The sequence below is a fragment of the Megalops cyprinoides genome, chromosome 12, assembly GCF_013368585.1.
Source record: "Megalops cyprinoides isolate fMegCyp1 chromosome 12, fMegCyp1.pri, whole genome shotgun sequence".
NCBI lineage: Eukaryota > Metazoa > Chordata > Actinopteri > Elopiformes > Megalopidae > Megalops > Megalops cyprinoides.
The window spans coordinates 12,103,684-12,127,490 of NC_050594.1; the positions used below are offsets into that span (position 1 = coordinate 12,103,684).

Sequence of the window (23,807 nt, forward strand, 5' to 3'; positions counted from 1 at the left end):
GGCCAGCCCCACCACCTGCACCTGGCCACGGAGGCTGATGGGAAGGAGGAGGACAGTGAGCCAGGGTGGCGTGCTTCACAAGCTGCCCATTCTCCCGCCACTGCCCCCCTTGCTGGCGGAGCACAGCGAAGTGGACGAGGAGTCTCTCCATCTTCTGGACACCCCCTCTTCTGCCCCACCAGTGCAGGGGGGCACCGTGGGGGGGCGGCTGCCGGCCTGGTCTGCGTGTGTCGGGGAGCTGCGTGAGCGCTCCACGTCGGAGCTCTGCTTTGAGGAGGATGAGCGAAAAGTTCTGGAGGGGCTGGAGGAACAAGAAGAGGAGGAGGAAGAGACGGAGGGAGGGAGAGTGAGAGATAGAGAGGGAGAGGAGGGGGGCAAGGGGGAGCAGAGCATGGAAAAAGGCTGGGAGGAGGTGCTGGAGAAGGTGAATGCTCTCTGGGAGGGGGGCGTGGAAGACGCCGACCTGCCAGGGTGGGAGTCTAAGAACACAGGCTCCTTGGGACCTTGGCCGATCCTGCCCCCTCCATCGGGGTTTGGGGGCCCGGAGTCCCCCACCACACCCTCCTGCCTCAGCTCAGTGCCCAGCACGGATGACCTCTTCCTCGGCCTGGGACCGAGTCGATCCCAATCCCACACAAGCCTGAGGGAAGAGGGAGCTCAGCCTGGTCTGGACCAACACGATCAGGTCCAGTCCCAGCCTGACCAACAGCTTGCTGATACGGAGAGCCACATGGGGATGAGGAGACAGGAGGAGGAGGAGGACAGCAAGAGTTCTCCCAAAACAGAGACGGACCACACGGAGGAGCTCAGCTCTGACCGCACGCGGGAGTCGGACTCCAGCGGGATCCAGGTGTCCAACCCGGACCACACCACCCACTCCGACACCTTTTCCAACACCGAGCGGCCGGAGTACGACTCGGACCTGAGTAGCGCAACGTCTCTGGACCGTGAGGAGGATGACAAGGAGGAGAAAGAGGGGAAAGGAGGAGGAGGAGAATGGCTGGAGATCCAGCAGGAATTCCCTCCCCTCCACTCCCCCTCCCCGGAGAACCCTTACCGGGAGGAGCCAACGGAGGAGGGCCCCCTAGAGGAAGAGCCTGCAAAGACACACCCTGGCTTAGGGGTGAGTCATAGTGAAAGGGAAGGAGAAAAAGAAGGAGAAAGGCAACAGACAGAGGAAAGAGTGGATGAAACGGAGGAGAGGGAGGCTCAGACTTGTAAGGAGGAGGTGGTCGGCTCTGTGCCATGTGAGAGGATCACGGAAGGGACCTCTGAACTCCCGAAGCCTGCTGAAGGAATGGCGCCACGGGGCGGTGCCCCTGCCTTGACTCTGGAGATGGGGGACCAGAAGGGACTGCCCAGGGTAGACACCCCACCTTCCAGAACAGACTCCCCCCTTCCCCTGTCCCCCTCCAAGCACGAGGTGCGGGGGTCAGGGCTGGAGAGCGGGGACGCGGATGCCTTTGTTGTGACGGACAGTTTTGTATACCTTGCGGTTTCGGTGCTGCCCCCGTTCTCTCAGAGCCTCCCCCTGTCTCCCCTTGCGGAGTCTGCACCTGGAAGCCCCCTACTCCAGCCAGGTCCGGAGCTCGGCGAGAGCGACTTCCTCTCTACCGACAGCTTTGTGTACCTGGCTGCTCCGGAGCGCCACCCCCTGGCTACCGATGGCAGCTCCACCTGTGGAAACTCCCAGGACTCTGACTCAGAGGGCAGTCAGTCCGGGGTGGACTTCGTGCTTGGCTCCATGACCGGGGACAGCGACTCGGACAGGTCTGAATCGGAAGCAGAACGGTCCTCGCCATCCTGGGACCACTGGGACGAGCTGGAGCCAGACGTGTTGCAGGGGCTGTTCTGCGACGACCAATCAGAGCCCAGTCAGTGGGCACCGGGAGGGCCTGAATGCAAGATCGTTCCTGACCAGGAAGGGACAGACCTGGGCAGTCCGGCCTCACTCGATCCTGAGGACACAGAGCCCCACAAAGAGGTACAGTCAGTGTCTGGGTCAGACAGTTTCTCGGCCTGTCACTCAAGCAATCTGTCCATCAGGGTCATCCAGCTATACAGCAGAGTCTTCATCTAGCCAATCGTTCTGTCCTACTTTTTCATAAGGACATTAGTTAACCAATCATTTGGAAATATTTCTATCCCAGTGCAATGTCTAATCAATCATTCAGTTGAATCTTCATCTCAGAACAGCTAAGTGTCAGTGTATAACCAGTCAGTGTGTAACTAACCATATTGTCTTATCCTCAGGTCAGGACAATATCTAACCAATCATACTGTAATTTTTCGAGTGTTTTTTTGTGGCACTTAACCCATGCTTATATCAGTTTAACCAGTTCTCTAATTCTCTCCATTCCTCTTCCAGTTCAAAGCATAAACCACCCTGCCCCCAGCACTCAGCTAGACCACCATCCCCCCAGCTTTACCACTCACCCCCACTCCGTCCAACATCTCCTGCCCTTTTAAATAAAAAAAAAAATCTTTATTCCCTCCACAGTCATACATTTAACTGAGTCATATCAATTGATCTTCCACCTCTAGCAACCAGCATATACCGGCACATTCCCACTCAAGCTCTCCTCACAGCATGCGTGTACTCTCTCTCCCCCTCTCTCTCTCTGCAGCAGCAGTCTATTTCTCTCTCCTCGTCCATCTGTCTCTCTCTTCCCAGAATGCAGTGCTGATCTCCAGTGAATAGGCAAGGGGAAATTGAGAATGGGGAGGGCAGTAGTGCCGTACTAATGGAATCGAGCCTCTGTGTCTATTTATGGTGAAATTAACTAGTTCAGTCTGAATTGGGCCAGGGATCTGGGGAGTTTCAGGGGGAGAGGGGCGGGGGTATAATTAGGTGGGTAATTTGCCAGTTAAACGCCAGGCGATTACAGTACAATCCTGAGAAGCGCTTTATCCCTCAGAGACCTGACTTACTGTCTTACTTACACCCTGTCTTGATTGATAATTTGTGTATGTTTAGTGTGTGGTCAATTTTGTGTGGAATTATTGAGAGTAACACATCTTAAAAAAACACAGATACTAAGGGTTCTTTAAAAAATGATGTCACAGTCTATGTTTATGTCACAAATTCTTGTCCAGAGTCAAAATTCCCTTGTTCATTTTGAACATTTTCATTTTTAATAATTGTGGCTGTTTTTCTGTTCTATATTAATGTATTAACTATTTCTTTGTTTTTGTTTGTCTGCTCACAAGGGCTACAATGGAAATGAGTCAAAATACTTTATTGTCATCCTCTGCATATTTAGTTTGTTTCTTTTTTATTATTATTTACATATAATTTTATGAAGTCATACCAAATGAAATGCAGAGATTTTCTAAAATTGTTAAAAATGCAAACAGAAGATTTCTGTCCATGTTACATATCACTGCTGCTCTCATGTTTCCGATCTCAGACTGGTCATTTAGAGACCAACAGACAGGCAGACACAAGCAGTCCTTTTATGGGGTTAGGGACAGATGTATAGAGCTGGTAGAGGGCCAATGTGGGGCAGTGGTAGCACTCACCTACTGTGTCCTTGTTCACAGTCCTCAACCTGAACTGCTTCAGTAAAACATCCAGCTTTTTATGCGGGTGATGTGAAAGCTAGCTAAGTCACACTGAATAGGGCCCTCAGCTGAGAAAATAAAAAATAATAAAATACGTTCTGGTGTTTTGGCAACGGTAATAACACCATTGCCAGTGAGGCGTACAGCGGAGTGCTGTAGAAGAGCCAGGAGAGAGTGACTGCGTTGAGGGAAAAGAGCAGAGAGGGTCAGTAGGGGTGGATGGAGGAGGAGGAGGAAGAGGAGGAGGAGGAGGAGTGGAGTTCCTGCGGGAAAGGAGCATGCCGTTGGCCATGTTTTCATAGATTTTTTTGTTTGGTTCCTGGTATCTTTGTGTTGTACTTGTAACTGTGCCAGTTGTCTCCTGTTTTTGGCTTGCGTCCCTCGTCAGGTGTATAATCGTGTACTTGCATGTATTACTCATGTCCTGCGCTGTGGCATTCTGTGAGTGCATGTGCAGTCTAGGGTGTTTATGTCTACTTTATGCCTGTGCCCAAGACAGACTGTTTTTTCATGTGCGTGGGTCAAATCTGTAGGCGGTTCTGATTGGATGAGTCATTCGCCGGGATACTAGCTCGGTGCTCTCTGGTTGGTGTAATGAAGGCCTTCATTGTGCCTGAGCGATGCTCTGGAACGCTGCCACACCGAGGCTTTCTTGTCTCCGTACTTTGGGAACTAGGTGATGTGAGAAGGCGCCGCAGATGGCACTGTGAATGCTGCTGGTGTGTTGACGGAAATTAAACTGTTGGACCCAGTATTAACAGAAGAGAGAGGGAATGAATTACACGTAGGAAAGAGTGATGGAGTGGGAAGCTGGTGTGTATGAGCTGGTTGCTAGAGGTGGAAGATCAAGAGATGTTGCTTATGTAACTGTGTGACTGTGTAGTGGCAATAAAAGGTTTTTTTTTTTAATTTAAATGTGTTTGGGAGAGAGAGGCAGTGTGGGTGTATGGCTTGAGCTTGTGGGGGGGGGGGGGGTAGGGAGAGAGAGAAACAGTGTAGGCGCGTGGTTCAAGCTGTAGGGAGACGGACAGAACATATCAGAGAGGAGAGGATGCTGGGAGTGTGGCATTTGGGTGAGAGAGAAAGAAAGAGAGCGATGCAGAGTGGGAGTGAGTGACAGAAGGAGAGATAGGGTAGGGGAGAGAGAGAGAGAGTCCAGAGACCAGAGACTGGATCTTCAACATGAAATTGGCAGAATACCTAAAAATAAAAATATAATTAGTCTTTAATGCCATTTGAAGGGGTGCACAGATTCTGTGTGTGGTAAAAGCTTAAAAATACTTTAATTAAAAAGTTTTTTGTCATTACATGAAAATGTGTCATTCTTCCCATGGGCTGACTGAGACCTGTCGATTTTGAAAATGGCACAGTCTCAAAGATCTAGACAAGCAGCACAGGGAGGGAGAGAAGGAGAGGCGGAGGGAGAAGGGTAGGATCATAGCAGGAGGAGTGGTGTGTGTTGATCTAAACCCCTGTCTCGCCCCCGCAGTTGAACGTGGACTCCATGGGCGTCGTTCAGCTTCAGACTGACAGTCTGAGCCACTCAGAGAGGGTCTTGGCAGCGGATCAGGCCCAGGGTCCGATTGCACTATTCTGGGAAACCCACAAAGAGCTGGAGCCCTGGCTGGACGAGACTGAGGCTCTTATCGCCAAATTACCCCCACCTGCTATCGACCTGGAGACACTGAGACATCAGCAGGATAAAATTAGGGTGAGATGGTGTGAGTGTGCTGGAGATCTATGTGTGTATGTGTGTGTGTGTGTGTGTACCAACTGCTTCTAATTTAGTTGGCTGGATGGATCGTTTCCTTTTTATTGCAAGCTGTATATAGAACAGAGAGATGCATAACCTTTTTTTATTTCCTTCGCCCCCTTCTCTCTCTCTGCTCCCCAAGGTCCTGAAAGAGTCCATCACAGACCACCAGTGCCATATTGACAAGCTCCTGTTGATCGGCCCCCTGTTGGCGGAGAAGAATGCCCAGGAGGGGGCGACAATGAGACAATGTTATAGTGCAGCAGAACAGCGCTACCTGGCCATCAAGGAGGGGGTCAGAGGTTACAGCGCTGCGTTGGATGAGGCTATCTCTCAGTCCTCACAGGTACCTGCTCACATGATCACACCTGCACTGCTGGCCACCAGCCCACCTGTCTTCTAGTGAAATGATCTTTCCGGAAACAGAACTCTTTCGCTGGCCCCCCTTCCAGGCCCTGGTGCCTTATACCCCTACTCCAGCCTGCTCTCACTGTGTGCTGATACTTGGCTACTGTTGAATCACTGTAAAAATGTCCAGTTTTTCAGTTATTCACTTAAGCTGGAAATAGAAAAAATAATAACCTTCATGGGAGTTGCAAGTTACAGCTTGTCAAAACCTTCATTGACACATACAGTTCCACGCTGTTGTACTGCTGGACAGGTTCATTTCACCGCAACTTCAAAACTCAGCCCTACCAGAATGAATTCACTTAGGGATTATGTACCGATTTCCTCCATGTACTGTTTCATTATCTGCAGTGTGGTTTATTTGGATTTTGGTCTGTTCATCTGGGTTAATCAGTGTATTCTTCTGCATGCGCTGTGAGGGAAGGCAGTGTTCTAATTGCTCATCCTCTCAGTCGTCAGCAGTCAGCCTAAAGCTTTCCGTTTGTGCTGAATGATGTTTGCCCGTGTCATCCTCTCTCCTGGCACTGCCGCTTTCTATTTTAGCACCCGGGCCTGCCACTGCGTAGCAGATGCTGTTGTCTGGTGACTGTTGCCCCCGCTGAGTGTAACTGTTCACAGAAAATGGATTTGTTCTCCTCCTCAAAATCATTTTGTAGGGGCTTTGAAGTGCAGTTAGTCCAACCCAGTGAAAACAAGCTGTTTATCTAATGGTAACAGTTCTGAAATTGCAACTATGGCAAATTTAACTGGTGTTACGCTAAGTTGATATGGGCTATCCATTCTGGCTGAGTAGTACTATAATTTCTTGTGCTAGTGTTAGTGGTGCTTTCCCTGTGTTGCTATTTAGGTTTACTTCCCTCACCAATTTGTTCCTGTCAAATTCCAGAAACCAATTCTAGTGATGGATTTTTGTCCCAGAAGGGAACGTCTCATACGTCTCATATTGTCCTGCTCAGAGCACTCTTGTATCTGGTCGTGACATTCCACTGGCTGTGACATTTTTACAAAGTGCATCTAATAAAGTGGCATGATAGAGACACAGACATTACGTTCGACCACATTCAAACACGAGTCAGACCCAAACAGAGAGTGCGTACAAGCTTTGATACATAAGGGCAATGCAAGATATCCTATACTAAGACAACGTACAAAACAACATACTTAATAGAAAAGGTACAACATCATCTATTCATGCTTGGGGAGAAGAGAAAATTGTCCAGTATGTGGGTTCCGATGATGGATTGAAGATAAGTAGGAGCCGTCCCACTCTCCCTCTCCCTCTGGTAGCCTAACACCAGCGTTCTGAAATGGATGTGAGCTGTTACCGGTAGCCAGAGGATCCGGGGACATTGTGAACCAGCCAAACAGTAGGGTTCTGGATGAGTTACAGGGATCTGAACACACAAGCAGAGCAGACAAGAAGGAGAGAGTTGCAGTAGTCTGGATGGGAGTTGACCAGGGCCTGGATGAGGAGCTTTGTTGAGTATGTGGTGAGAAAGGGGCAGATTCTTCTGTACAGGAATCCCCTACAGCCCCACTAACCATCACTTTGGTTTGTGAAGGTCAGTCATCTGTCAAGTGTCACCCAAAGGATCTTGGTGGTCTGGCTGTCAGGTACTGGAAGGGAGAAGACTTGGTGGGAGGGGGAGCAGGTCAGTCATGGGCGAGTAGAGTTTCAGGTGATGATTAGACATCCATGGTGAGACATCAGCAAGGCAAGGTGACATGTGTGATGATAGGTGTGTCAGATGAGGGAAAAGTGTGGATTTGTTGGGTGTCATCAGCATAACAGTGGTGTGTGGGTTTTGAAAAATAAAGGGAGAGGGGACACAGAGGGGTCGTTCTGTTCAGCGGAAAAATCCAGCATCCATCAGCTGTTATTGTCTGTTGGAATGAGCTGAGACTGACGGTGTGACTGACTGTCTTCAGGCCCACTAGGGCCTCTGCCAGCCATTCTGCTTACACTTTACAGTTTATGGTATGACAGGGCTTCGCGGTCACCATGGTGACCCCACTTCCGTTCACCTGGCCAGGAAGGCTCCTCCCACACACACAGGGACTGGGACAGGGAGGCCGAGTTTGGAAGACGTGGTTTTAATAAGGAAGTCGATGAGTCATTGGAAGCATCAATAAGACAGCCAGCAAATGATGCTCTCGTTGCCAGTCACAGACAGCTGGCAGAAAGAGGAGCGTGCTCAGCGGTATCTGCTTGGACCCTGTGGATGAAAATGTGAGACTGAACATTTCGCACCTAAGGTGTGAATGGAAAGCCGTCATTCTGAAATTCTGAAATCTGTATAACACACCTGCTGTAGATGCAGGGAATCCAGCCTGCATTAATTCAACAAACAAGCTGCCTTAGTCCTCCATTCTCTCTCTTATTTTTCTGGATGTTCTTCAGGGCTTTGGTGTCTGTCTGTTTGGTCATTAAATTCGTCAGCCAAAAAAAAAAAAACATGAATTTGTTGCATATTCAGCAAGACCACTGTCTTAGCTAAGGGGAGGCTAAATTGTTTTGTGGTACTTTCAAAGCTTTTCATGTAGTTTTCAGAAATTTAAGCCCTTAGGAAAGGAAAACAGGATATAAAAACTACTCAGAGTCTCTTCTTGTTTCAGCTCATTGTACACCAAATTACCTTGTAATATTCTAGCATCCTAGGAAGCACAAACACGCCGGCATTCAAGTAGACATGCAGACATGCGTACATTCCATGCTGTCCTATCCTGGTCCAGTGACTTTTCCTTTCTCTCTGTTTTACATCTTTCTCATCTGCAGTTCCATGATAAGATGGACCCTCTGTTGGAAACACTTGAGAGGGCAGTGCAGCGACTGAGACAGCGCCCCCCAGTGGCAGTGGAGGTGGAGAAGATCCGGGAGCAGCTGGCGGTGCACCGGGCAGCAGGGCTGGAGCTGGACAAGTTGTTGCCGTCCTACAACGCCCTGTGCTCCCAGGGCGAAGACCCGACCGCCCACATGCCCCACACTGACCCTGCTGACCCCGCCGCTCAGGGTGCGGGCCCCACTCCTTTTTAACCCTTTATTTACCTTGCATGTGTTATTGTAGGAATATATAGTAAAGACACTGAGCAGAGGGCGCACTTAATGAGTAATTGTGGACAGTGGTGATTTTCTCTGTGTTTTGGTGGCACTGTGGTGTTTTGGTAAGGAGTGGAGCTTTCAACCAAAAGGGTTGCTGGTTTGATTCCCTGCAGGGGCACTGCTGCTGTACTCTTGGGCAAGGTACTTAACCCACAGCTGCAGTAAATATCCAACTGTATAAATGGATAACATGTAAAAATTGTAATGAATTTGCTCTGGATAAAAGTGTCTGCTAAATGACAATAATGTAATGTAATGTTTGCGTGTGATGCAGATGCCAGATCTTGTCCATGTGTTTGCACAGTACTGCACAGTGAAGGCCTGTGTGTGTGTTTCCCTGCAGTGGTGCGCTCCCAGCTGCGGCGTCTGTGCTCTCTGTGGGAGGAGATCCGGCAGCGCGCGCAGGAGCGTGAGGCAAAGCTGCTGGAGGTCCTGGATCTGGCCGGGAAGTTTTGGGCTGACTCAGAGGCGCTACTGGGCACTCTCAGAGACGCCCAGGACGTCGCGAGGGGCCTGGAGGAACCGGCGGTCAACCCTGCCCTCATCAAACAGCAGATGGAGACGACCAAGGCAGGCACACTGGGGGAGGGGGCAGGGGGGCTGACCCTGTGTGTCTGAGAGACAGAGAGAGAAGCTGCCTCAAACGACAATCAAAAATCTCAGTGTGCTCTCTCCTTTTTAGCTATCTCTATGTGTCTTCACTTCAGGGTTTCAGTATTAGCGTGTGTGTGAGAGGTGACTCTCTCTCCCGCAGGCTTTTAGGGCAGACATGGACAGGCTGTCGGAGCAGCTGGAGGGATTGCGCAAACTGGGAGACGACCTTGTCTCTGCCTGCGGAGACTCGGAAAAAACGGTCGTCAAGAAGGCCATCGACGAGGTGAGAGAGGAGGAGGAAAAAGAAAGAAAGGGAAGGAGACCGAAGGGTGGGGGAAGGGGTGAGGGAGGGAGATAGAGTATTAGGAGGGATAGTGAGAGAAGGGGGGCAAGAAAGAGAAGGAGCCCTGAAAAGGCAGAAGAGAATTGCAATTAAAGGGAAGTAAACAGCCCATGCAGGCTGAGTCCTATTTGCAGTATGTACTCCCTTGTTCTCCTCACATCCGATTAGAGTGAAGCCTTTGTGTAATGCTTTACTGATGTCACCGAGTCCATCTTGGTTGAATAAGGAGGTGAGAGTGGGCTTGGAGAGAGAAAAACACACTTTTGGAAGCAGTTCCCTGTATGTCTGCTCTCACTTTCATCTTAAGGAAGCGTCTTTATTATAAATCTGTTTACATCATCAGGAAGTGTCTTTATTACAGCACTGTTTGCCTCATCAGAAAGCTTTTTGATCACAGGGCTTATTTAAAACATATAAGGCTGACTGCATTAAGAGCCTTTAATGTTGGGTATATCTAGATAGCATGTTGTAATATATATCTTCGATTGATCTACACCATTAGAAAATATTTCTGAAGCTCCAGGTGATTTTAGCTGAAGCTGTATGTTTAGCTGAAGCTGTGTGCTGTATGTTTAGCTGAAGCTGTATGCTGTATGTTTTACTAGTATCTAACATTTTGCCTGATTTTGCCATCTTTGTACTCTAAATAGGAATACGCATATGAAATGTTCATGTGTTTGAGTACCTGTTTAATTTGGCCTTTAATTTGAGACGCACTGTGGAAAAGACTTGAGCGATTCATTTAAAACCATTCCACTGTGCAAAGACCATACATCAGACATGTGTTCAATTAACAATGTGGAGTTGCTGTAAAAATATTGTTATTACGCTTAGCTACACACATATGCTTCTCTGACATTGTTGAATAGCTACTCTACCATATGCTTCCAATCCATCCAATCCAGAATTAGAAGAAGTTCTTAAATTGATTTAAATATGCATTTATAAATATAGCAATATCAGATAAGGAGCCTTCTGTTGATAAAGTGTAGATTCTCTTCAGGTTGGATCTGGGAGATAAAACACTGAGGGTCAAAGGACAGATGGTTGGGACATATTATATTACACTACATTATTGTAATTTTAGTAGACCCTCCAATCCAGAGCACCTTACATTTAGGTTACATTTTCACATATTATCAATTTATATAGCTGGATATTTACTGAGGCAATTGTGGGTTAAGCACCCTGCCTAAGGGTACAGCAGCAGTGCCCCAGCGGGGAATCAAACCAGCAACCTTTCAGTTACAAGTCCTGCTCCTTTAACACTATGCTACACTGACACACACACCCTGAAAATGGTGACAGTTTTACTTTCAACTTTAAAAATGAGGGGAAATGAGATGAAGGGAACATTAATAATGAACTAGGACCCAGCCCTGCATTCTGCCACAGAGATAAGCCACTTTTTTCTCATCTTTTTGATCTTTCTGTCTCGTCTCTGGTCTTCCGTCCTCCAGATGCAGGCTGCCTGGGAGAGCTTGAGCAAGATGTGGGGCGATAGGATGGAGAAGCTAGAGGAAGCGATGACGGTCTCTGTGCAATACCAGGATGCATTGCAGGTCAGTCTCCCAGCATGCATTGCTGTAACACACTGCCTAGCTCTCTCTGTCTCCAGCATGCTGACGAGCCCAGGGTAAGTGTGAATGATTGACACGTCACATGACAGCCCTCTCTCTCTCTCTCTCTTTCTCTCTCTCTCGCTCTCTATCCTGCTGTGTGATTGACAGGTCCCTCTGTGTCTGTGTTCTGTAGGGTATGTTTGACTACCTAGATAGCGCTGTGATGGAACTGAGGGACACGCCCACCGTGGGGGCGGAGCTCTGCACTGTCAGACAGCAGATCGAGGAGCTCAAGGTTCAAATCTTCCCTCTGCCACTATTAATGATGTGTTAACTTTATTGTTGATGATGTGGTGTACAGTATTGCTGTTAGTGTCAATGATATGGAGTACAGAATTACTCTAGTGACGTGTTTGTGTTGAGAATATGGTGTGAAGTATTGATGATGTGATAATGATGATGATATGCTGTACAGTATTAGCGATAGGTTAATGATAAGGGTACAGTATTAATGACTTGCTAATGTTAATTTTAAGGATGTGGAGTACAGTAATAAAGCATTTATGTTTGTGTTATTCATGTGGTGTGCACTACTAATGACACAGTAATGATATTGGTACAGTGTTATTGTCGTGTTAATGTTAGTGATAATGATGTGGTAATGATATTGGTACAGCATTAAGGATGTGTTAATGTTAGTATTAGTGATGTGGTGTGCAGAATTAACGATGTCGTAGTGGTATGTTTACAGTATTAATGATTCATTAATTTTAGTGTTAATGTTGTGATGTGCAGTATTAATGACGTAGTAATAGTATGGACAGTATTATTGATGTGTTAATATTAGTGTTAATGAATTGGTGCGCAGTAATAAGGATATGTTAATGACATGGGTACAGTAGCAATGGCATCTCAATGTTAGTGATAATGGTATAGGGTACAGTATTAATTATATGTTAATGTTAATGACACGGTGTGCAGTATTAAAGATCTGTTAATGATAGTGTTAATGTTATAGGGTACAGTATTAATGATGTGTTAGTGTTAGTGATATGGTGTGCTCTATTAATAATGTGTTGTTAGTGTTAATGGTATGGTGTGTATAGAGCTAATGTTAGTTTCTTAAGAGTTTACATTGCAGCACTACAGGCTAGACAGACTTCAGTTTTTGTGTATGTATCTTTTTGTGTTTTTTGATGTGTGTGTGCGTGCTTGTGTGTATGAGTGGTGTATATATGTGTGTGAGTGTTAGTGGTGTGTATGCGTGTGTACTGTAGTGTGTATGGTGGATGTGAGCGTGTGTGAGTATGAGAGTGTTTCTGTGCCTTCAGCTGTTCTCTCCTTTTGTGTGTGCTCTCAGCTGTACAAAGCAGCGATGTGCCAGCAGCAGGTAGACATGGAGAATGTCCGCCACAAGGGGGAGCAGCTACTGAGGAGCGTATTAGACCAGACGGAACGGGACCGAATCCAGAACCCCCTCAATGAGCTCACACACCTGTGGGAGAACCTGGGGGACCAGGTCACTCACAGACAGGTTAATAAACACTTGCACATACACACCTACATAGCAGGTACACTATGATGCTTAATTAGTTCAATTACTTAATTGCTCAATAGTTTGATATTCGGTATTCTGCACCTATATGGCTTTCACTACTCTTGTGACCTGGATTTATACACAGTGTCCTGTAATGATGACCTAAGTTGCTCTGGATCAGTGCATCTTCGAAACAAATAAACGATACTAGCAAATGCACACCTGTACACCCTGACATACACCCGCACATATAGATGCGTAAATGAATGTCTATACAGTGCATATATGCAGGTGGGTAATCCCCTTTAATTTGCCTGTCCTTCCCCCTGTGTTTCCCAGCACCAGCTGGAGGCTGCACTCCTTTGCCTTGGTCAGTTCCAGCAGGCCTTGCTGGAGGTGGAGTCTTGGCTCAGCCAATCCCATGTCAAGCTGGACACCTTACAGCCAATCAGCTGTGACCCCAAAGCCATTGAGATGGAGCTGGCCAGCCACCAAGTAGGCCCCACCCTCTTCTGACTCACATAGCATGACTCACACTTGAAGGATATGACATTATATGTTTTTGTAGCAATAACAGAAGTTTGCTTTCGGGCACAAGTTGTGCTGTTCAGAAACATGCTTGTATCTTAGAGAAATTATAAAATGATATCTCCAGTCATCTAAATCCCTCTATTTATCCTCCCTCCTTGCTCCCCCAGGTACTGAGGAATGAAGTGTTTTCCCACCGTCCCACCATGGAGGCCATGAACTGCACAGGCTCTGAGCTCCTGGAGTCCAGCCCAGGAGAGGAGGCCATCCACCTGCGAGACCAGCTGGACAAGATGAATCAAAGCTGGGAGAGCCTGCTACTCAAGACCCTGGACCGTCAGAACATGCTAGAGGCCGCACTTCAGCAGGTACAGAGAGGGATGGAGGAGAGTGAATCAGAAAGCAGTGTCACACGTAGAAAAGCTGGCAGGGCAGAAGATGATCCAGAAAGCTGCAGTCATGGAGATGCAGCATGAAGGTGATGAGGTGACGTGTCATCCATAGAGATTTGTGTGTTTCTTTAGGCACAGGGTTTCTATAGCGAGCTGGAGGACTGTCTGCAGTGGCTCAGGTGCACAGAGAGACAGCTGTCAGCAACCAAACCAACTGGGGGGCTGCCTGAGACCGCACGGGAGCAACTACAGCAGCACATGGTAACAAACAGTATACCGACCTCACCCTGTACCTCATACATACGCCTCACACAGTATACCTCATACACACCTCACACAGTATATACACACCTCACATAATATACACACACCTCACACAGTATATATATCATACACACCTCATACAGTCTACACACACCTCACACATTATATATCTTATACACACACCTCATAGAGTGTTCGTCACACATGCATTTCGCACAGTATACATGCAAAATACAGTATACACACACCCTACACACTACACAGTATGCCTCCTATGTATGCACCTCATATAGGATGTAATACAGTGTGCATTACATTTAAACACCTTACGTATCAACTGCAGAAACACATGATAATATACAACATACCCACACTACATTCACTCTCCAGAGAGTACACACCCTTTATATACACCACATGCATACCACATATATCGCATGTACAACTCAGATACACACAAGCATCCCATATTTCATGACTCATTTTAACTAGGTTCTTATTTTGTCTAAATCTCAGCCTTCCAGGTTCTGTCACTATATATAAATCCTTGATTGAGCAGTCGTGAAGAATTTCCCCATTGTTTTCATTTTCATGGTATCAATCTCACCTAATTACCAGAACCTTGTCTTTTACACTCAGGGGTTTTTTCACATGCCACTGAAACAGCACTTGTGATGGAGTCTCTGGGGCAGATAATAGCCAAATAATCAATTAAATACTGCCACGCCATCAAGCCGTCTCCAAATGAGCTGGAAAAGGGAAAATCATTTTCAGAAGCACTGATTCATGAATGTACATGATATTCTCATTTCATAAAGGAAATTTCAGAAAGGCTGCTGTAAAGTTACAGTTGTTACAATGCTGTCATTCACTCCGTTTGCTCGGTGTTTGCAGTGGATGTTTTCCTGTAAAACTTTCCTCTTCAATCCAAACAGTTGAAAAATGCCCATTGTAGATTAAAGATTAAAAATATTATTAAATAGACAAATATAGATCTGATATCAGAAAAGTACTTAAGAATATATAACATGAATGAAATAAGAATAATAAAAATAAGATCTGATTCTCTTCAACTGATCTTTCAGTTTTTTTTCTTTCTCTCTCCATATCTCTATCTTTCTCACTCCCCCCACACCTCTCTCACTCTCTCCCCCTCTCTCTCTCTCAATTCAGTTCAATTCAGTGGTGCTTTATTGGCAGGAAAAACAAATGCAGTGCTGCCAAAGCAATAACGTAAACAATAATGTAAACAAAATCTAAATACGACCACACAGAGTTAAAGAAAACAAATACACTTACAAGTTAAACCGATAAAGAACAGACAATAATTAATTAACCAGTTAATCAATTAACCTATGGATTATGTGTGACAGCACGTTATTAATAAATTAATTAATATGTGCCCGCGTGTGTCTTTCCCTCTTGCTTCCCTCTGTCTTCCTGTGCAGGAGCTTCAGGGCCAGCTGGAGCAGCGGGAGGAGCAGTTCCGCCGGCTGCTGGAGCGGGGGCAGGCCGTGCTGCTGTCCCGGGGCGGGGCGGAGGACAGGGCGGGGGCGGGGCCGGCCCAGACCCAGCCGAACCTGGCACTGCTGCAGAGGATGTGGACGAGCCTCAGCGCCAAGATGGATGAGAGGAGGGTGAGCGAACGGGGCGAGGCTCTGCACTCCTGCCTGCTCTCTGCTCTGTTCCTCGTGGTTTACCCTTCCTCTCGTTTTCGCCTTCCTGCCGCTTCCTCCCTCTGTACCCTGAGCTGGAGGCGTCTGGCCCTTGGTCTGTGGCCTGCCGTCTCGGCAGCTTGCTCAGGACTTTTCCTCCCTCTCCCAGTGATACAGGCATCCAGTGCCTGTTTTTCCCTCTCCCTCTCTCTCTCTCTCACTCGCTCTCTTCCCCCTTCCCCCCCTCCCCCCTGCTCCCTCTCTCTCCAAGGTGAAGCTTGAGGAGGCGGTCGCCCTGGCGACAGGTTTCCAGGGCTCCCTGCAGGTGTGTGTCAACTGGCTGATCCAGGCAGAGCAGACTCTCAACATGGCCCCGCCCCCCAGCCTCATCCTGGAGATGGTGCAGCTCCAGATCGAACAGCACAAGGTGACAGGGGGGGTATCAGAGGAAGAGGAGGGGGAGGAAGGGTGATGGGGGAGATGACAAGGAGCGGGGGATAGGATATTAGAGGTGTCCAAGTACAAGACTGCATGTGAAGTTACCTACGCTGGCTGGCAATCTTGGCTCCCCTTGGTACATCTTAGTTCTTAGAGCACTTAAATGTGGCCTTTTTGTATTGTACCTGAGGATGGTGCTACACTTGCTAGAATTATTGTAGCACTTGTAGTCTGTATTTTTAGTATGGTGCCAGCTTTTGTAGCACTATATGACATTAATTTGACCTTCAACATTTTCTGTATGTGCTGTTGTTCATGTGGGTTTATTTTGTGTGCTTGTGTGCCTTTGCTCTTTAAGTTGCTCTGGAGACTTTTCCAATTGAGTAAATGGAAGCTGAGTGATATTTATTTTAATCATAATCATAAAAACTATTTAACTAATTCTGAAATTCATTCCAATGTGTTTGTGCAAACCCCCCGCTCCCCGCTCTTTCTAATTCTATCTCTCTCTTTATACACCAGATGTCTCACAACGCCCCCCACCATACTCTTTAATTTGATCTCTCTCTCTCTGTACTGTATGCCAGATGTCTCATTAGTCTGGTCTCAGAGGTATATTTATTTCAAATTAATTTAAAAAGTGAATTTGGATCAGGAAAACATTAAGCCGACAGTGCAGTGATGGGGTCGCGCTTTATTTGGGTCTTAATAGCTTAGATAGATGGATGGGTGTTTGGATGATCTCCGCTCTGTCTCTCCCTGCCTGTGCAGAGGTGAGTGATGATGTCACTCCATTTCTCCTTCCGTGCAGGAATTTGTGAACGAGGTTCATTCCCATAGGGAGCAGGTTCTGCTCCTGGAGAAAGTTGGGTCTCAGCTCCGCTCTGCCAGTCTGGAACAGGACGAGGTTCTGATCAGCAACCTTCTGCTGCGTGTCCACGCCCGCTGGCACCAGCTGGCTAAGAGCTCCATGGAGCGGGAGCAGCATCTGGAGGAGGCTCGCAAGACTGCACAACAGGTACTGACCTGGGGACAGAGGCACTGGCCCACGAAGAGGCCGAGGTGCCGATCCAGGGGACAGAGGTACTGACCCAGGGAGAGACAGATACACTGACCCACGAGGAGGGGAGACTCTAATTCCCCCTAATTATACAGTCCTCCCTTTTTTCTACAGCAGTATCCATGCAACAGAAATTTCATTTTAAATGTCTACTATGGCTAATAATGTTTATTATACACATTTACCATCAGAAAAGTATACAATGAAGAGTATAGAACAGAGTTTATATTATTTCTCTTTCACTCTCTCTTCTTTCTCTCTGTGTCCCTCTCCCACCTGCCTTCCTCTCTCTATTCCTCTCTATCCCTCTCTCTTTCTCTCTCTCTCTCAGTTCGATGAAGCGTTTGGAGCGCTATGGGCCTGGCTGGAGGAAACAGAAAGGCAGCTTGACTCAGAGCTGAATATTTCTGACGAGCCAGACAAGGTTAACCAAGAGCTGGCCAAGCAACAGGTGATGGTGCCTCACTCCTGTTCTCATGTAATTGGCAGCACCCGCCTATAGACATCATCTCTCCCATTTCGCTCTGGACATGCTTTTTAAAACCAGTGCTAAACTGGCTCCCAGTACCTGCAGTGCACCCCGTCCATCACTAGGTGTCCTTCACACTCCTCTCCTCTCTGCAGGAGCTCCGGAAGGCTCTGTGCTCTAAGCAGCCGTTGTACTACTCCACAATCCGGTCTGGCAGCTCCATGAGGAACAAGGCCACCCTGCCCACTGACACCCAGAAACTGGACACCCTTCTGGGGGAGGTCCGAGACAAGTGGGACCGGGTGTGTGTGAAGAGTATGGAGAGGTGAGGAGAGAGTGGGTCTGTGTGTGTTTGTGTGTGTGACCTGTGACCTTAGAATATGTTTCTGTGTGTGTGTGTGCATGCGTGTGTAAGTGGGTGTGACCATGTATATGCTTCTGTGTGTTTGTATATGTTTCTGTGTGTGTGTGTGTGTGTGTGTGTGTGTGTGTGTGTGTGTGTGTTAACAGTCCCTCCCCCCCTGCAGACAGCAGGCCCTGGAGGAGTCTATGCTGTGCTCAGGTCAGTGTGAAGGGGCCATACAGCTGATGGTGGACTGGCTGTGCCGGGCAGAGCCCCAGCTGAGTGAAGACCAGCCAATCCACGGAGACCTGGATCTGGTAGCGCATCTACTGGAAGCACACAAGGTACAGCAGAGAGCGGGATATGAGTCAGTAATGCAACAGCAGAGAGCGGTGTGTGACTCACTCACGGAGCAGTGATTTGCTGTTGAGATTTTGGTGCTTTTGTCGTGCGCGTGGGCGTAAGACAAGGGAATGAGACAGAGAGAGAGAGAGAGAGAGAGAGGGGGATCGGCAGCGTGTTCCAGCGATGACTTCCTGGTGATGACAGCGGTGCGGTCGCCATGGTAACAGGTGTTCCAGAGGGAGCTGTGGAAGAGGACCAGCAGTGTGCAGGCCCTGAAGCGCTCGGCCGGGGAGCTGATGGAGACGGGGAGGGGCGATGCCGCCTGGGTCGGGGTCCTCCTGCAGGAGCTCAGCCTGCGCTGGGACAGGGTCTGCACGCTGTCCGTCAACAAGCAGAACCGCCTACAGCAGGCGCTCAAACAGGTGAGGGGGTGGGGGGGGGGGCAGGGGGGTCAGGCAGCGCATCGCTAGTGTGGTAGAAAAAAGAGACGGAGTGGGAGGTGGACTCATTTGCATGCCACCCATGCAAACAGTAATATATGATGGATGAATGCGATTTGAATAATTTCCACCGCACTGGCAGTGGGCGGCAGTGTAGCATAGTGGTTAAGGAGCAGGACTCGTACCTGAAAGTTTGCAAGTTCTATTCCCCACTGGAGCACTGCTGTTCTACCCTAAGGCAAGGTACTTAACCCAGAATTGCCTCTGTAAATATCTAGCTGTATAAATGGATAACATGTAAAAAATTGTAACCTATGTAAGTCACTCTGGATAAGAGTTTCTGCTAAACACCTGTAATGTAATGTAATGTAATGTCCCTCTCCCAGGCGCAGGAGTTTCGGAACATGGTGCAGATGCTGCTGGTGTGGCTGTCGGGGGCGGGGCAGACGCGTTTCCGCGGCGCCCTCCCTGACGACGCGGAGTCTCTGCAGGCGCTGGTCCACGCCCATGCCGCCTTCATGCAGGCCCTGGAGGAGAAGAAGGAGGAGGTGGACAGGGCCACCGCCCTGGGAGAGGCCATACTGTCAGACTGTCACCCGGACGGCATCACTGCTATCAGGCAGCGCGTGACCACCCTGAGAACGCGATTTCAGGAGGTGATAGAGGGATTGGAGCAGTGAAGGGAATAGGCTCACTTAATCTAGGCCCGAATATATGGAGGTTTGGTCAGTGACATCAAAATGGAAACAAGTGTTGGTCTGTAAGGCTGAGGAGATGAGGAACATTATTAGGGCCAATGTACAGTGAAGGAGTGTAGAGGGACCACACTAATATGCATACAGCCATAAAGTGGGCCGAGCTCAATCTGCTGCTGTTTCTACAGGTGCTGACCTGGGCCAAACAGCACAAGCAATTGCTGGAGGGCAGTCTGGCAGAGCTGCTGAACAACTCAATATTATTGGAGGAGCTGCTGTCATGGCTACTGTGGGCTGAGAACACGCTGGTGCAGCGGGAATCGGTGCCCTTCCCCCACGACAACCTTCAGCTCAAAACACTGATTATAGAACACCAGGTGGGTGGAGCCACCTGCTCCTCAATCCTCATTGGTTATTGTATCTGTTCCATGATCTCATGACCGCTGTCTCTCAGGTGTTTATGGAGGAGATGATGCAGAAGCAGACAGATGTGGAGAGGCTAACTAAGACCTTCCAAAGGAAGCAGGCGGACGCAGCTGAGGGTCAGAAGGATATTACTCTCCCACACACACACACACACACACACGCGCATGCGCGTGCACGAGCACTTACACAGACACAGACACCCAGACATAGATACCCAGAAACACTGTCTCACTAAACACTAGATACACAGCTTTTCCTGTGCAAAGTTTGGACCAAAGCTATCTTCACTCCAGGAGTAACAATCATTCTCTGCCTCCTTCCACAGGCATGCAGGTTGCCGGGGGTAACCCTCGTCTTGCCCAGCTGTGTTCCCTATGGCAGCAGGTGTGGCAGCTCTCTCTTGACCGCCAGAGCAAGCTCAGCATTGCCCTCAACAGGCTGGAAGAGGTACTACCCCTGCTGGGATTTTTACCATGTCTTCTCTTTGTTTTCATCAGTGGAGGCCAGTCTGGGTCTTGGAGAAAGGCCTCTGGGCTGTCAGCTCTCTTTCAATTACCAACACTCTCAGAATAGAATGGGGTGGTTAGACAAATCAGCTTCAAGTCAGACACTGTTTAAATTACATTAATTAAGGGCTTATTTACTCGGGCAGTGAGAAGGCCTCCTGGGTTTGGGTCCTCGCTCCCATCCCTCCCACTGTCTCTCTCTCTCTCTGTCGACCAGCTGGAGGAATGCACAGCCTTTGACTTTGACACATGGAGGAGGAAATTTGTGCAGTGGGTGAACCACAGGAAGTGTCATGTGATGGACGTCTTCCGCCGCATCGATGAGGACCAGGATGGGAAGGTTTCGCGCCACGAATTTGCAGAGGTCATCGTGGCCACAGGTACGAGTGCACACACCTCTATTCTGCACTCTTATTATGGGAATCAGGCTCCTTACCGGAAGGATAGGCAGTGCGTTTTTACCTGAGTCTGTTCCACTGCAGATTTCCCCACCAGCCAGAGGGAGGTGGCAGCAGTGGCCGATCTCTTTGGCGGTGATGGACACATTGACTACTACGAGTTTGTGTCTGCACTGCACTCCAATAATGATGCATATGCGCCCACCCCTGAGGCAGACAGGATTAAAGATGAGGTGAGCCGAACACACACACCTTCACAGACATGCATACACAATCACATACACATACGTACGCACACGCACATGCCCACAACAAGTCCATGTGTCCACACATGCATACGCAAACCTGTACTAATACACATGCGCAATTGGACATACACACACGCACACACACACAAACACACACACACACACACACACACGCACACATGCATGTGCAGACACACTGTTATGGCTATATGTTGTAATGTATTACGAGTCTCTCATGACCACAACTTACTGAGATACACACTCAATTAGTGTCAGACTAAGTCCGTCTATCTGTCCGTCCATCTAGGTGACGAGACAGGTGGTGCAGTGTAAATGTATGAAGAGGTTCCAGGTGGAACAAATTGGGCAGAACCAGTACAGGGTGAGTCCATCCCACATGTATTCATAACCCAACAACTTTATGCATAAAATCCTCCTAATGGACTCCAAAGCTTTATTGACAAGAAACTCCCCCTGCCTCAGTTCGGAGACTCTGATTGGGTGTGTACGCTGAGGATGCTGTGCAGCACGGTGGTGGTTCAGGTGGGAGGGGGCTGGATGTCTTTGAACGAGTTCCTACTTAAATACGACCCCTGCAGAGGTAAGAGCCTGACCCTCACATACACACGCATACAAGCACACATTTATGTGCACACAGATACATGCTGTACAAGCCCAAATACATGTACATACAAACACAAAGACACACACAAATTTGCACACGCATGCACACACACATTCACAAACATACACACATATATGCACATACACATACATTTACACACACTTACATGTGCTGACTCACACACACACACACACACACACACACAAACGCTAAATCTTCAATGATAATTCCATACAAAGGCACTGTAAAAATAATATCATGAATGTTTCCTGAGCTGAGTGTATTTCATCCACTCAGTCTCTCTCTGAGACACCGGCAGTGCACCATTTTTCACGCCTGCTCTTTAATGACGTTCGAGTGTGTGCCCTCCCACAGATGTAAGGCGTTCCTCAGTGCGGGGCAGAACGAGTCGAGGGGTTCGTGGAGTGGATTCGTTGGATGGGCAGTGAGGCCTCGTACGATTTATCCTGTCTGTTCAGGCACTTCAGACATGCTCCCTCGTCTCTGGTAGCCCCTGTGACCTCTATGTGGGCATAGACAAGGGGATCTCATGGATTTTGGGGCTCTGGTTAATGACTGTGGTGTCACAAAAGATGGCCCCATTAACACGTGTGCCCTATAATTCTTGGCCTGTCTCTCAGTCATGCTGTGTCGTGGAAATAAGAGGTAATTTCATTGCTTCACAGAAGCAAAACGAAATTGTGAATGTAATTCTCCTTCTTCGTCGTTTCTTTGGTTCCTTTATTAACATAAAGAAATTATTTCTCAGTCTAGAATCATATCATTTTCACGAGGAGAATAATATTTTCTTGTCTCTGCCTCTGTAACTTTTGTAAATGATTGTTCACAAAGTTGTTACCCAGTATTTCAGTGGCTGCAGCTTTACAAATGCCATTAAAGGGAATGTCCAAAGGGTTTTGTGCCGATGGTTTGAAAAACTAAAGATGGCTGATGATACCGTGCAGCAGAGGCAATGATTGACAGCCTTTTCCCACCATTCTCTGGCTCTACGTTGCTTTCTCCTTTCTTTTTGTGTAATAGATTTTCATCACTATTCGTCAGGAGCAAATGTGTGTTTGATTGTAAAGAATACATAATGAAATAGAGTAAAATTGAGTAATATTTATTTATATGTTCTTGTGTAGGGTGGGGTAAGATGCCATGTTTTGTTCAGTTTCTTGAAGAATAAATTTAGGGGGTTACAAGTCAAGAGTGCAAAGCAAAAATAAAGTTAAATGATAAAATGTTTTCTCTTGAAATAAAATATTGCTTAAAGCTACAAAATATTGTGATTTTTATATTTTCCCATATCTTCATTTAATATTCAATCAGACTATTCTGCAATGTTTTACAGAAGCATGCTGCACAGGAAGTTTAGCACAAGTTTAACTCCACAGCAGGAGAAACGGAGATAAAAAAGAAACTCACACATAAAGCACAAAAATGCAGTGAGAAAAAGAGTGAATCTTTCTTTTTATGGAACATTCAAATCATTTTTTGACATGTTTTTCTTGGTGGCAAAGCATTATGAATTGATCAGTCAGTTATTAACCTGCTGTTTAATCTCTTTATAATGTGAACTCTTGCAGCACAAGTCGTGACATACAAGTATAGGTATCCTATGAAGCTAACAACTCCCAGAATACACCTCAATGTATTCTCCAGGTTTTTATCCTCCTGTCTGGCTATTGTAATATACAGTCCTCCTCCCTTTCCTGTCCCTGTACATTGTGTAATGTTTTGCCGTCCTTCCAAAAACAGCTGTTGTGCAGAATCTGTTTATAAAAATGTACACCCACACCATCTGCTGGATACATCTAATCCATACACAAAGTGTGCAATAGCCACATTTTACAGCAATGTGCAGGAAAATGATACAGAATGTACTGTATTTAAATTGGCAATTGAATAGGTAGCTTGCCAATGATCATTTATGAAGCGTTGCTTTTGTTGCCTTACCGTTTATTCTCAGCTTTGTTATTCAGTAAATGGGGTCAAAACAAAATGCAATGTGTCTGTTGTTTTTACAAATGGTACAAACGAGAATGAATTGCATTACCACAGAAGTGCAATTATTATCCTTGGCCGCTTTCCATCTTCCCACTGTAGTATAT

At 47.4% G+C, this 23,807-nt stretch overlaps 1 protein-coding gene across 1 annotated transcript; it reads left to right on the forward strand.

Moving 5' to 3' along the window:
* The first annotated feature begins 360 nt into the window (after positions 1–360).
* On the forward strand, positions 361–23,681 carry LOC118786666 (microtubule-actin cross-linking factor 1-like). The gene is made up of 28 exons (XM_036541885.1): positions 361–1,984; positions 5,054–5,275; positions 5,460–5,663; positions 8,502–8,736; positions 9,169–9,395; positions 9,580–9,702; positions 11,223–11,324; positions 11,518–11,619; positions 12,685–12,858; positions 13,201–13,356; positions 13,560–13,757; positions 13,914–14,042; positions 15,494–15,682; positions 15,972–16,127; positions 16,950–17,156; positions 17,530–17,649; positions 17,823–17,992; positions 18,195–18,354; positions 18,583–18,777; positions 19,182–19,451; positions 19,679–19,867; positions 19,945–20,032; positions 20,242–20,363; positions 20,640–20,802; positions 20,905–21,053; positions 21,376–21,450; positions 21,552–21,669; positions 22,069–23,681. Exons 1-28 carry the CDS (start codon positions 392–394, stop codon positions 22,140–22,142), a joined length of 5,910 nt encoding a protein of 1,969 aa, XP_036397778.1. The 5' UTR covers positions 361–391; the 3' UTR covers positions 22,143–23,681.
* Positions 23,682–23,807: the final 126 nt, after the last annotated feature.